The 13,561-nt window shown below is 59.8% G+C and overlaps 2 protein-coding genes across 7 annotated transcripts; one reads left to right on the top strand and one right to left on the bottom strand.

The window, feature by feature from the left end:
- Positions 1-35: 35 nt before the first annotated feature.
- LRWD1 (leucine rich repeats and WD repeat domain containing 1) lies at positions 36-7,212 on the top strand. 6 transcript variants are annotated; one of them, XM_046666964.1, is made up of 15 exons: positions 36-482; positions 993-1,227; positions 1,343-1,459; positions 1,901-2,041; positions 2,295-2,399; positions 2,670-2,783; positions 2,862-2,976; positions 3,184-3,293; positions 3,501-3,708; positions 4,166-4,298; positions 4,397-4,537; positions 6,039-6,127; positions 6,317-6,472; positions 6,564-6,676; positions 6,775-7,212. In XM_046666964.1, exons 1-15 carry the CDS (start codon positions 94-96, stop codon positions 6,913-6,915), a joined length of 2,307 nt encoding a protein of 768 aa, XP_046522920.1. In that variant the 5' UTR covers positions 36-93; the 3' UTR covers positions 6,916-7,212. The 6 variants fall into 6 exon arrangements, with proteins under 6 accessions (XP_046522920.1, XP_046522921.1, XP_046522922.1 ...); XM_046666965.1 differs by having other exon boundaries at positions 4,226-4,298; XM_046666966.1 differs by lacking the exon at positions 1,901-2,041.
- A 140-nt stretch (positions 7,213-7,352) lies between these two features.
- On the bottom strand, positions 7,353-11,094 carry POLR2J (RNA polymerase II subunit J). The gene is made up of 4 exons (XM_046666970.1): positions 10,971-11,094; positions 9,566-9,655; positions 8,373-8,547; positions 7,353-7,578 (listed from the first exon to the last, which is right to left on the bottom strand). The coding sequence occupies exons 1-4, from the start codon at positions 11,021-11,023 to the stop codon at positions 7,543-7,545; spliced, it is 354 nt and encodes a 117-aa protein (XP_046522926.1). The 5' UTR covers positions 11,024-11,094; the 3' UTR covers positions 7,353-7,542.
- Between the last annotated feature and the right edge of the window lie 2,467 nt (positions 11,095-13,561).

Genomic DNA, 13,561 nt, shown 5'->3' on the forward strand with positions numbered 1-13,561 from the left:
GCGGGCGCGGCTCCTCTCCCAGACCTCACCTGCGGTGGGTGCTGCCAGGGTGGGTCCCCTCCGCGCTGCCGCTCGCAGATCAGACAGGTCCGGATGCCCTTGCAGCCGCATTCCCGAAGGACCTCGGGGGCTGCCACTGCCGCAGCCGCCATCGCCGCGTCCTGGCGCGCAAGGCGCAGGCGCGGAGCCGCGGGCCGGGGGGCCGCTGGGAGTTGTAGTCCGCGCGCAAGGGCGCGAGGTCCGCAGGGCACGAGGTCCGCGGGCTGCTTCCTTCCGGTCGTCTCTGCCACCAGGCTCGCGCGGCGCCACCTCCTGGGCTCGCGCGGCGCCACCGACGGGAGAAGCGGGCTCGGCCGCCGCTGGTGCCGCCGATCGGGCCCGCGCGGGCCGCGCCTCCTCGCCATGGGCCCCCTCTCAGCGCGGCTGCTGATGCAGCGGGGGCGACCCAAGAGCGACCGGCTGGGCAAGATCCGGAGCCTGGAGTAAGAGGCGGGCCGGGGATGACTGGGGGTCCGCGGCGCCGAGGCCACACAGCCCGCCTCCCGGGCTGTGGTCGCCGGGCGGGCGGGAAGAAGGGCGGGGACCCTTGCCGACTCCCTGCCCGGCCCCGTAACGGCCCTCTCGGTTCGGCGAACTCTCCTAATCGCTGGGGCCAAACGCCGTCCTCTCGTTACGAGATGGGCCGAGCTGGCTCCAAGTGGCCTTTCCCCTGAAGAAGGCCCGGGCTGCTGGGGAGTCTTGCAGAAAGAGTACTGAGCAACCTGTTGCGACAATTACAGAGGAGCGCCCCCAGAGAGTCAGGAAAAGCATCCTGAGCGGGCCATGCTGCCCGAGTTCTAAGATTAAAAAAAAGCGGGATGTTGGGGAGAGGCTGTGCATGCGCAAGAGAGGCCAGGTGAAAACGCCTTCGGAGGCCCCTGGGCTGCCAGAGGCGGGGCGAGGAGGCCCGCCTGCCCCTGAGCCCTCCTGGTCTGCCCCTCATCTCACCCCAGCCTGTCAGGGCTGAAGCTGCTCTCTGAGCACTTGGATCCCAAGCTCCTGAGCCGCCTGACACAGCTGCAAGAGCTGGACCTCTCCAACAACCAACTGGAGACGCTGCCTGCCAACCTGGGCCTGTCCCACCTGCGCATCCTCCGCTGCGCCAACAACCAGCTGGGGGACGTCACTACCTTGTGCCAGTTCCCACAGCTCGAGGAGCTCAGCCTAGAGGGCAACCCCTTCCTGACAGTACGTGGGGGACCCCCAGCCCCATGCCCAGGGCCAGCACTCTGTTGGGCTTGGGCTCAGCAGCGCCTGAGCCTGGGGCTAGGCACCCCCAAGCCACTCCTTCTTCATCCCCCAGGTCAGTGACAACCTGAAAGTCTCGTTTCTCCTGCCCAAGCTCCGTAAGGTCAATGGCAAGGATGCTTCCTCCACTTCCTCTCAGGTGGAGAGCCTGAACCGGGAGCTGACCAGCAGGGTGAGGGAGCTGGGAGGGGTCTGGGCCTTGGGAGGAGTCGGGGACCTTGGGGATGGGGTGACAGAAGTGCACATTTGGAGGTCTCTTGGGGGTAACAGAGGCTCTTCACCCCTTAGCCCCTGGCCTGATGTGCCGCTCTGAGCCTGGCTGTGGTGTTTGGCCTCTCGTGCTTGGAGGTTGTGCCCTCCCGTGTGCAGGCCGGGGCCCCGCAGGGGAGGCTGAGACGCCGTCACAGTGCCTTTACCCTGGGCCAGCCCCTCCTCCTGGGGCTGGTACTCGTGTGTGTTGCTTAGGCTTGTTCAGCCTGCAGCTGAGAAGGCTGTGGTTTGCAGGAGGCAGGGAGGTGGAGACAGCCGTGCCCGTGAGGTTGGAGGCAGAGGTGCCATGAAGGGTCCGGGAGAGCTGGGGTGGGCTGGGCCTGAATCTGGTGCCTGGTGCCAGGTCACAGCTCACTGGGAGAAGTTCATGGCTACCCTGAGCCCAGAGGAGGAGGCGGAGAAGGCCCAGGAGGACTTTGTGAGGTCTGCCATCAGGGATGTCCGCTATGGGCCCGAGTCCCTCAGCGAGTTCACCCAGTGGCGGGTATGTCCTCACCCCACTGTGCTGGGGATCATTTCTCCCAGCTCCTTGCTGGCTTCCGTGCCCTGAGCTGCCCTGGAGGTCTCTGGCCATGAGGGGCAGTGGGGACCAAGGCGGGTCAGGGAAGGCAGCCCTATGGGCTGGAAAGGGCCTTTCCTGCCTTGGGAAGCACAAGCTCCCGCTGTCCAGGCATCTGGGGAGGGGCTGGGGGCCCCCAGGACTATGCTCAGCTCCCTGATGGCCTGGCCCCATCCAGGTGCGGATGATCTCTGAGGAACTGGTGGCCTCTGGTGGGATTCAGGTACATGAGGCAGACAGGCCGGAGAGGCCCTCAAAAGCCACAGCTGCCCAGGAGCCCAGGGTGAGTGTGGTTCCATGCAGCTCCCCGGGCTCCTAGGGCCTGCCTTGCCCTTCCTGCCTAGGGAGGCTGCAGGGAAGAGGGGGCCCAGGAAATGAGCCAGGAGACAGTCTCTGATGCCCATGCTAGTTCCCTCTGACCCTGGACCAGCCCTTGTCTCCCACACCATGGAGGGTGCAGTCCAGCCTGTGATGGGGAGGAGGAAAGCCTGGACGGATGAGCTCATGGTCACCAGGCCCTCAGCCCGCCCCTGGCCCCCTGCCCCCTCCACAGGCCAAGCCAGGTGCCTTGAAACGGCCGGATGATGTCCCACTCAACCTCTCTCCCAACAAGCGGGTGTGCACCGCCCCGGTGGAGGGCAGCCCCGTGGGCTCTGATGACAGCCAGGTAACCTAGCAAGGTGGCAGGGAGCATGTGGTGGGGAGCTAGGGCTGGGGCTGCCATGACCCCACTCTTCCCCCACAGCCTGCCCCGAAGCTGGAGCCCCTGCACTTCCTACAATGCCACAGCAAGAACAACAGCCCTCGGGACCTGGAGACGCAGCTCTGGGCCTGCGCCTTCGAGCCGGCTTGGGAGGAGGGTACATGCATGGTGGGCAGGCAGGGACAGGGCGGGGGCCAGAGGGAACAAGAAGGGAACCTAGGAATGCCGCCTGGAGGGGGCCGCCTGCGTGGATGGGGAATCTGGAGGAACAGAGAGCTTAAAAGTATTGTCAAGGCCAGGAAGAGGGAGCTGCAGACGGGAACTTTACAGACAATGTTTTTACTAGGCTGACCCCTCAAAACAGGGCATGTAGGGGCCACATCCCAGACTGTGGCCACGTGTGGCGGGGAGGCTGTGTGTGTGATAGACTGCCAGACGGGCATCGTATTGCACAAGTACAAGGCGCCAGGCGAGGTGAGTGCCAGGGCCTGCTCCTGCAGGGTGGCAGGCAGAGCCTTGACTCCTGGGGGCGGGAGTGTTGTCTTGGGGGTCCAGGCTCGGCCTCCTATGCACCAGGTGACCTTTTCTTTGCTGCTGGGCCTCAGTTTCCCAGCCTATCCTGCATGCCTGTGCACACACGCAGCTCTGCCCCTTGGTGACCATGCCCCCTCTCCCCCTAAGGAGTTCTTCTCCGTGGCCTGGACAGCCCTGATGGTGGTCACTCAGGCAGGCCACAAGAAGCGCTGGAGCGTGCTGGCGGCTGCAGGCCTGCGGGGGCTGGTCCGGCTGCTGCACGTGCGTGCCGGCTTCTGCTGCGGGGTCATCCGGGCCCACAAGAAGGCCATCGCCACCCTCTGCTTCAGCCCCACCCACGAGACCCACCTCTTCAGTAAGACCCTCTCCCCATCCCCCCGGGGCTCCCCAGCACCCCCGTCCTGCAGCCCAATGCCTCAGTGCTCCCTGGGATGGTGGGAGCTCATGTGGCTGGTGGGCCTTACACTGGGCTGCGAGATCGGCTCTGTCTGTGGTGGGACCAACGTGGCTTCACGGACAACTGACTGGGCTTCGGACCCTACTTTTCCTCCTGCTCTGTGGCCTTGGAGCTTTCCAGCAAGCTGAGCCACTCTGTCTGACCTGGGTGATACCCCTGGCCCTCAGGTGTGGTGAGCCCAACAAGGGTGTTGTGTGAGCAGAGGCCTCCAAAAGATGGCTGCCTGGCGTGGGGTGCATTAGGTTAGAGCGGGACAGGGACTGTAGGTCCTTGAGTTCTCTGTCTCTCAGCCATGGCCCTTCCTCCTGGCCTTGGAGGGTTGGCCTTGGGACCATGGTCTCAGCCTGGGATATAGCCTGCAGGAGGGAGCAGGGCCTCCTCAGGGCCACCTGTCCTCTTCCCATCGCCTCTTCAGCGGCCTCCTATGACAAGCGGATCATCCTCTGGGACATTGGGGTGCCCAACCACGATTATGAATTCCAGGCCAGGTGATGCTTGGGGGGAGGGCTGGGGGGAGGGAATGGCTGCTAGGGTGAGCAGACCCCTGGGTCCATGGGCTCATGCTGTCTCTCTCATGTGCCGGCAGCCAGCTGCTCACGCTCGATACCACCTCCATCCCCCTGCGTCTCTGCCCAGTGGCCTCCTGCCCAGATGCCTACCTGCTGGCTGGCTGTGAGGGTGGCTGCTGCTGCTGGGATGTGCGGCTGGACCAGCCTCAGAAGAGGAGGTGAGGCCAGGCGGGGATGCCTTGAAAGCCAAGCCTCTGAGCCAGGTGGCTGCCAGTCCAGATGTCCGACCCCAGGCACACCTGCCAGGGGTGGTGCCCAAACCACATGCCCCATCCCACCTCCTCCTAGTCTCTCGAGGAAACGCCCAAGTGACCCATTCCTTCCCTGGTGTTGGGCTGGGGACTGGGCTGTGATCACCTCCCCTTCAACCTGGGGCTTCACCAACCCCAGGTCCTGCCACCCCCCAGCAGAGTGACCTTTCTCTGTCCTAGCATAATTTTCTCATCTGTAAAGTGGGGACAGCAACTTGCATCCCAGGACTAATGGAGGACAAGAGAGATGTGTCTAGACAAGGATGAGGCCCTGGGAAGGCCAGGGTGAGGCCTGTGGCCCATCTGTACCACCCAGAAGGCCTGAGATGGCTTGGCATAGGGTCCCTGCCCTCGTGGGGCCCACAGCCTAGTCAGGGAGACAGGCCTTAAACAAAGGTGGCCACTTCAAACCCCACAAAGCTACAAAGGAAAGAGAATCAGGTGTCGGTCTGAGAGGGGGACAGGGAGGCCAGTGGGCCTCTGCAGAAGGACCGGTGGTAGACGGATGGGTTCTCAGGCTCCCAGTGTCCCCTGCAAGGGCATCAGGCAGGCAGAGGGAAGGGAACGTGCTCACACAGAGGGAACAGCATGTGCCAAGGGCCGGTGGCGGGGAGAGCTGGCTGACCACCAAAGACTGGCCATGGAAGTCTGGCCACAGCTTGGAAAATTGGAGGAAATGGCACAAGATGAGGTGGCAGGGTTACCTGGGCCAGGGTAGGCTGGTGACGTAGCTGCTTGGGAGGGAAGGAGGGCAGGTCTCCACACAGGCTGTGGCTGTTGTCCAGCCATGTGTTGGGGGTGGCCCTGGGCCTGCCCCCTCCCTGCCCACCCACCTCTGCCTGGTCCCCAGCCCTGTGTGTGGCCTTCCTCCCGCATCTCAGATGCATCTGCTTCTCATGGTTGCTACTTGGTTGCCTTTCTGGCTCCAGGTGGCCTCTCAGGACTCCAGGCTGCTGCTGCATGGCCTCTCCAAGCAGTGTGACCCCACACACAGTCTCAGCTTGGAAACATTCAGCAGCTACTCCCACTGTCCTCAGGCTCCAAATCTCCCCTCCGGTCCCCAGTGCTCAGCTGCTTGGCGAACTCCTGCTCATCTGTCACTCAGTCCCAGAGACACTGCCTCTTTCCAGAACCTTTCCTGGCCACACAGCCCACTCCCATCCTGGAAGCAGCAGCCCCTCATGCTTCTGAGTTCCCAGCACCTGGGACTCAGTAGCCTGAGGTGCTGGCTCCCACCTCCAGGGCAGAGCGGAACCCCTCCAAGGCCCGGAAGGGGTCTCTCTGGTTGCATCTGTTGACCTTCGCACAGGGCAGAGCCCAGAGTAGGTCCCTGGCAGCCACTTGAGTGGATGAGCAGCTTTTACAAAATGTGTAAGGAGTAGCCCACCAGCGTCTTCTGCCGCCCCAGGGTGTGTGACGTGGAGTTTGTCTTCGAGGGCTCCGAGGCATCTCGACGGCGAGTGGACGGGCTGGCGTTTGTGAATGACGATGTCGTGGGTGAGTGGGCCTGACTCAGAACAGCCTGGCCTCCTGGGACCCACATGGGCCCTGGTAAGGCCTTCATGGGTCACTTCTCCCTGGCCTGGGGTTTAGGTTTGAAGGCTTCAGAGGGGTCCCCACTGTGGGACAGGAAGTGACTGGAGAGGGGGCCCCCCCCAGGCACAGTTCTCTATTCTCCCCGCACAGCCTCCAAGGGGAATGGCCTGGGTACCATCTGCCTATGGAGCTGGAGCCAGACGTGGCTGGGCCGAGGAAGCCAGTCCACGGTGGCAGTAGTGGTCCTGGCTCGGCTGCAGTGGTCCCACACTGAGTTGGCTTACTTCTCACTCAGCGCCTGTCCTGGTGAGCCCACCCGCACCGTCCCACCTGCCACCTTTTGGAGCTCTGCCCACCCCCTGCCCCACCTGAGATTCCACTCTCTGTGTCCTGGCAGATGAAGGGATTGTGCTCTGTGGGGACGAGGAGGGCAACGTGTGGGTCTACGACATCAAGCGCATCCTAACGCAGCAGCCTCTGCCACTGGCAGCCCCGCAGGCGCCCACGCAGGTATGCACAGCTCACTCCCACCGCCCTGCCGGGGCCTGGTGCAGGACAAGGGCCCGGTGTCTAGGAAGCCGGAGCCCAGCCCCCTCTCCTCCCACCAGATCCTTAAGTGGCCCCAGCCCCGGGCCCTCGGGCAGGCGGTGACGAAGACCATGGTGAACACAGTGGTGGCCAACCCCACCTTTACCTACCTCACCGCTCTGACGGACTCCAACATCGTGGCCATCTGGAGGAAACACTAGCCTTGAGCACAAGCTCCTGCCTCTACGCAGAGGCCCATGGACACAACTTAACTTATTCAGCTTTTGCTAATGACAGGGAGCTTTTCACAGTTGACTATTTTTATTAAACTCTACTGGGGTAGAGAAGCCTGTGGCGAGCCGTTTGTGGGCCCGTCTGCTCCTCCTACTTTGAGTGACAGGCAGAGCTGGCAGCTGAGGCTTCCAGAGCAGAGACTCACGGAAGTCCACGGGTTTTCCGTCCCCTTCTGCTCAAGACCACCTCCTCCCGGGTTCCCAGTTGTCCAGAATGAGCTTGTTCCTACCACCCTCTGACAGAAACCTGAGTCTTTGGGCCAATTCACTCTGAAGCAGAGTGGCTTTGAAACAGGTCATCTACCTCCACCCAGAGTGACAATCCATTTGCTGTGAAGTCCCCCCTGCTTCAGGCCTCATCCGGGTCTTTTCCCTGCCACACTTTATTAGGAAGATAAAACAATCTATGTACAGGACACGTGGGTGTCGGGGGTGAGGGGCTCACTGGGGTTTCTACAAGGAGGCCCACAGCTGGGAGGAGCTGCTCTCCACCTGGCGCCGGGAGAAGGCCCAGTGCAGGATAGGAACTGGCCAAGCGAGACTCCTTCCAGCCCACTATTCGATCCCTTCTTGCTTGTCTTTGATGGCCACCTGGGGGAGGAAGAAGACAGCACACTTAGCTGGAACGACCAGGGTGAGGGCATGGGGAACACAAGCCCAGCATCCCCGACGGAGGTCCGACAGGAATTCTGGCCCTGCTCCAGAACGCGGCCATGAACTGAACAGAGGCTGCAAACCGGGCCTGAGCAGCTCCAGGGAGCAGGGAGGCCGAGAGCCCCAGGGACCCTCTGAGCCAGCCCTACCCAACCCATTATTTGTGTGCAGCACATGTCCTGCTGCCTGGTGGGAGGCAGTGGGGCAGAGGCGCCTCCTGGTGAGCATCTGACTTAGATGTGGAAATCTGACAGGATGGATCCCTCTAAATCCAGTCTAGACTTTGAGGTCCCTGCAGGAACAGGTGTGACCATACCATTTGGCCCTTCCTGGGACCCCACCCTAGGATGAGCTGCCCCCTAGCCAGACAAATGCCCTAGAAGCACCCAGGCCTTACAAACCACAGAGCAGCCAGCACCACAGACAAGAGACTTGGAGGAGCATCCCCATGGGGCACTGCACCCCTTGCTCCCACTGGGACCACGAAGAGCTCACAAGCAGACCCTGGAGCGCTAGGTAAGGTCCCACCCGTGGGTGCAGACAGCAGGCCCCGGGGCTCAACTCCATAACCCCTTAGTCTGTGCTGCCTGAAGGCTGTGGTGGAGGTCCCTGCTCTGTCATCACCTCTGTACACCCCCAAATGAATCAGGAAACCACCCAGGGGTCATCCTAGGCATGAGCGTGAGAACACTGCGGCTCTGGCCATAGAGCCTGCGCATCTGGTTCCTCACCCGGAATCGCTCCTCCAGCAGGGAGAGCTCGCTGATGAGGTCTGTGATGGCATTGGTGAAGGCCTCCTGGGGGCTGTAGTCTGGTGTGGTCTGCACGCGGATGATTATCTTGTGCTCCAAGGGGTGGGGGACTTTGTAGCCAGCAAACAGCACCTGTGGGTCCTTCAGCAGCTGTCTGAGACACAGGGATGGGCAGTGGGAAGGAGGCTGAGCCCAGTGTCCCTGGGGCTTACCAGGCCTTCTAACCAAGGGAGCTTCTTGGTGGGTTGAGGCCTGTAAGCAAGTGCACTGGGGCCAACGCCCCCAAAAACATCTTCCTAGGCAGTAAAACTCCAGTCAGTATTCAGTAAACTAGAACACAAATGCCCCATCCCAGCCCCCAGAGAGCATCTGGCACAGCAAGGAGAGGCAGCAGGGGAGAAGGCCCGGCTCCCAGCAGTTAGTGAAATGGAAGTGGAAGTCCTTTGGGCAACATGGGCTGGCAGCTGCCGTCCACACACGTGGGGACCGTTCTGCAAGGCTGTGGGACGTGAAGTGCACATTGTGTGCTGTGCCCTGGGCAAGCACAGCTGTTCTCCAGAGCAGCTCAGTCAAGTGTGAGCACCAAGAGGCAGCGCCCCAGCACAAGTGGGGACACTGGGCTCACATAGGAGTGGAGCAGCGGGGCCCCAGAAGAGCCCAGGTGCACCACTGGTTTGGCTGAGGGCGGGAGGCATCCGAACAGAAGATGGGCAACCCTGCCCCCTACCTATACCAGGAGACCGGGCAGCTCCTGCTCACGGCCTCGGCACGCAGACCGGGGCGAGCCAGGCCTCACTGATGGCATTTTCAGCAGAATGACAAGTCTCCGGGCCAGAGCGGCACTCACGTCATGACCACCTCCCTGGCCAGGACTTCACAGGTGTAAATAAATACTCACCAACCAATGTCAGGTACCCAGCAGGGGCACCGGATGACCACAGAGCCCTCTCCCACCTCCTACTCTACTCAGTTCCAATCTCTGCCACACACATCGGGAACGCCAGGTGTCACCGGGGTCATGTCACAAACGGGCTGGTGGGTGGGAGCTAACCCTGACTGCTTCTCCACGCTCATTAGCACAAAAACACAGTCAAGAAAATCTTCTGGAACTTGCGCTTTGCCTCAGAAAGCCCCACAAAACGCAGCCCGGGAACCTTGGACCTGGAACTTACGATTTAATGATGTTTCCCAGGGTGTGGTCTTCTTTGTTGATGGTGAACAGACAGGCATTGGGCACCTTGGTGTCCTTGTTAATGGTGATCCTAGGAAGAGGAGAGGCAACAGATGGGGGGCAGGGGCTCCCCTCCTCCCCTGAGTCTAAACCCTGCCGTTCACGGCAGACTCAAGTCCCACGTCCTCCTGGAAGCCTCTCCCAATCTCTTCATCCCATAAAGACCCCTGACTCAGAGCGGCAGGGTGTCTCCATCCTGACCCCAGCCACGCCCTCATCCTGGGGGACCCTTGCCCACTCTGGATGGCTCCTTTTTCCTGAAGCAAACTTTCTCAACCTTGGCACCACTGACATTTTAGGCCAGATAGTTCTTTGTAGGGGGCTGTCTTGTACGTTGTAGGATATTAGCAGCACTCCTGGCCCTACCCACTAGATGCCAGTAGCACCCCCCCACCCATGACAACCAAAAATGTTTGCAGGCATTGCCAAAAGCCCCTTAGGGGCAAAATGGTCCCCAGTTGAGAACCGCTGCTCTCAGGGAGACTGAAGTGGCTGGCAAGGGCTAGACCACAGAGTCTGCAGGCCAGGCTGTTCAGAGAAGGAAAGCCCAACCTTTAAGAGGGTCTTCTACGTGCTGAGCCCTGGACTAAGCGCGTGACATAAACTACCTCATTTAATCTCCCCTTAGAGAAAACCCTGTGGTTCAATGCAGTAATAAGCCCATTTTCCAGATGAGGAAAGTGGGCCTCAGGCAGACTGAGTCACTTGCCCAAAGACAGAGAGTCCTTAAGCGGGAGATCCAGGAGCCAAGCCCAGGCTGTCCGACCCCGAGACTACACTCTCCTTCACCCCGCAGGCAGTGAGGGGTCACTGAAGGTTCTACGCAAGAGAATGAAGATCGGATACGAGTCTAGGAACCGCCACCCTGGCTGCAGCACGGAGGACAAAGGCGGCGGGCAGGAAGACGAGCGAGGAGGCTGCCAGATTCCAGAGCAAAAAGACTTTGGAGCCAGTCTGGGTTCGAATGCAGACCCGCCACTTCCTGTGTGCCCGGGGGAGTTACTTAACCTCTCTGAGCCTCAGTGTCCTCATCTGCAAAATGGGGAGACTCACCACCATCTCGCAGGGCTGTGCTTGGTAATTTTTTTATATGCAAGGAATTGTGACTTTAATCTTGTTAGTGCTGGATATTTTTATATTCCTATAAATATTCGTGAGGTTCATTTTGGGATGTGGTTAAATTACAGTTTTGTTCTTGCTGTCATCTTACGTTTGGCAGACTCGGCCGAGCGGACGCTCAAGCCAAAGCTGCTTCATTCCCCCCGGCAGGGGACCGGCAGGAGAAGCCCCAAAATCTGCGACCGGCCCTCGGCCCGACCCTCCCCACCCCGGCCCGCTCCACTTACTTCTTCTCGCCCTCGAAGAGCAGGAACGACTCAAAGGCGGGAGGGGCGTTCATCGTAGCTCCGCAACCACCTCCAAAGTAGCAGCTGCCGCCACCGCGGCCTCCAAAGCCCTAAAACACAACCTCTTCCGGGTTAGCGACTGCTTCCGGGTTACGCCGGCGGTGCCAAACCCGCGTGAGGACCGGCTCACTGCCCTCTATCGGACTGGAGGATCTTGCGCAGGCGCGGGAAACGCCCGAGGGAGGGACCGGGGTAGGGGGGCTGGTGGCTCTGCGCATGCGTGAGTCCGGAAGTTCCTCTCGGGGGTTCGCATCTGGGCGCGCTTTGGCGCATGCTTGGAGCGCTGAAGGATGCTCTTTTCGTCCTGAGACATACTCGTCCAGGCTAAGCCTGAACCATGAGCTGTGCCTCTCTCTGCTCCCCAGGACCCTTGATCCCTCTTTGGAAGTGTGCCCTGGAATACGTAGCAAGAGGCCCCTGAATGGAGAACGGAGCCATGAGGGAGTAGGCAGGTGTGGCCGGCGGGGGGGGGGCCGGCCAGACAGTTGTGGATGGATAAGCCTCCTGCCCAGGCAGACTGCTACAAGACCCCCGGCTGGCTTGTCACTGGCTTGCCAAGTGGGCTTGTGGCCTACTGAGCTTCTTGTTAGGAGGACAGTTGGGTGAGGAGGCAGGTGTACACAGGTGTGAGAGAGGCGCTGCGAGGGATAAGTGTATCAGTCCCTGTTTTGATTTGTTGCTATTTTGCAGGCTATAGCTTAGTATAAGGCCCTACCTGAGCTCTGTGAAGCAACAGGGGCTGGGGTCTCAGATTAGCGACTGGAGCCCTAACAGCTTTCCAACTGTTCCTCTAGGGCTGGGCAGCAGCCGAGGAGCCCCCAAGGAAATTTGGAGCTTCCACCACCACTTCCTGGCAAAGGCCATTTCCTACTTGAGCCTCGGGCGCTGGGGAGAGGCAATGTCATTTGCTGGAGGCCCACACAGAACCCTGACTCTGCAGGCCAAGTGGGTGGGGGTCTCTAACTGATAAGGAATAGGAGGCAGGGAGGGTAAAGATGCCCCGAGGTTGTAACCCCCACCCTTCTGGGTCATCCTGGAAAAGCTTGGGCCAAAGATTGCCAGGATTACTGTGGCCTGGAGGTGATGAGGCTGGTCACCCTTAACTGGGCTAGGGACAGAGTGGGGAGAGGATTCTTACCCAGCAGGGGCTTCACTCACTCGCCCTTTGATTCCCAGACCGACATGAAAGCCTGGGCTCCAGAAGTTGTCAGCCCTCCAAAGAATCTTCAGCAGCTCAATGCAGATGTGCCCAAAGGGGAGGTCAAGGGACCATTCTCATCTCCTAAGAGAGATGGACCTGCCTGGCACTGCTGTGAAAGGGGCTGCTAGAATGTGGGTGTCAAGAACCATTATCCAACCTTGGAAATAAGGTGAAGGGGGGGAGTGTGGCATAATCTATCAATGTCATACTGGAGCATTGTTGAACAGGCCTGGCCAAGGGTTATTTCATTAACTGGGGCAGAGATCGTAAAATGTGAGGGCTTGCGGACCAAACCAAGCCCGCCACCTGTTTTCTTGTTTGTTTGTTTGTTTGTTTTGAGGAAGATTAGCCCTGAGCTAACATCTGCTGCCAATCCTCCTCTTTTTGCTGAGGAAGACTGGCCCTGAGCTCACATCCGTGCCCATCTTCCTCTGCTTTATATGTGGGACGCCTGCCACAGCATGGCTTGCCAAATGGTGCCATGTCCACACCCGGGATCAAACTGGCGAACCCCAGGCCACCAAAGCAGAACGTGTGAATTTAACTGCTGTGCCACCGGGCCAGCCCCCAAGCCACCTGCTTTGTACATAAAGTTTTATTGGACTCAGCCACGTCCATTTGTTTACTCATCGTCTGTGGCTGCTTTTGTGCTACAATAGTAATTTTGACCAAAACTTGCACGCCTGGGCCTTTGCAGAAAAAGCTTGCTAATCCCTAATCTCGGGGAATGGACCGTGTTTAATTTGATGTATATTATTCCATTAGAGCCCAGACACTGAAGTTACCTATTAACCTGTAGGTTTCTATCTCATAGAGAAGAAAACTCCATTTCCAGTTTTGTATCTAGTATCACAACCTTCTTCTAGCATTCTTTTCTCAGAATGCTTACAAATACCCAGCTTCTCAAAATGCTCTGCACACCAGCTTTGCCAAACACTCGTTTCCTCCTTAAAGGGTAATAAATCTCTCACACGTGTTCATTCCATATTTGTATAAGTCATTTTTTTATATATCTGAAAATTGTACTTTGAGAGGAATTTCCCAAGAGGAGGTTGGTGGGAACTGGCCCAGATTTCCCACGGGACAGGCCTGGAGGATGAAAGACGCATGTACCATGTGAGCCGGGCCCACCCAGGGCTGCCCAGGGTGCCTGTCCTGTGTCGAACACCAGCCCCCTGGTCTGCAAGCCTGTCTGAGGGTCCACTCAGACCCTCAGACCTCTGGGGTACCTGCCCCAGGCCCCAGGTGAATAGCAGGCTTGGCAATCCAGGGGGGTAGGTGGGGGGTGTAGGATCTCTGGGCAGGTGTGACCTTCACAGCCTCCTGTGCT

Source organism: Equus quagga, chromosome 7 (genome assembly GCF_021613505.1).
Source record: "Equus quagga isolate Etosha38 chromosome 7, UCLA_HA_Equagga_1.0, whole genome shotgun sequence".
Classification (NCBI taxonomy): Eukaryota; Metazoa; Chordata; class Mammalia; order Perissodactyla; family Equidae; genus Equus; species Equus quagga.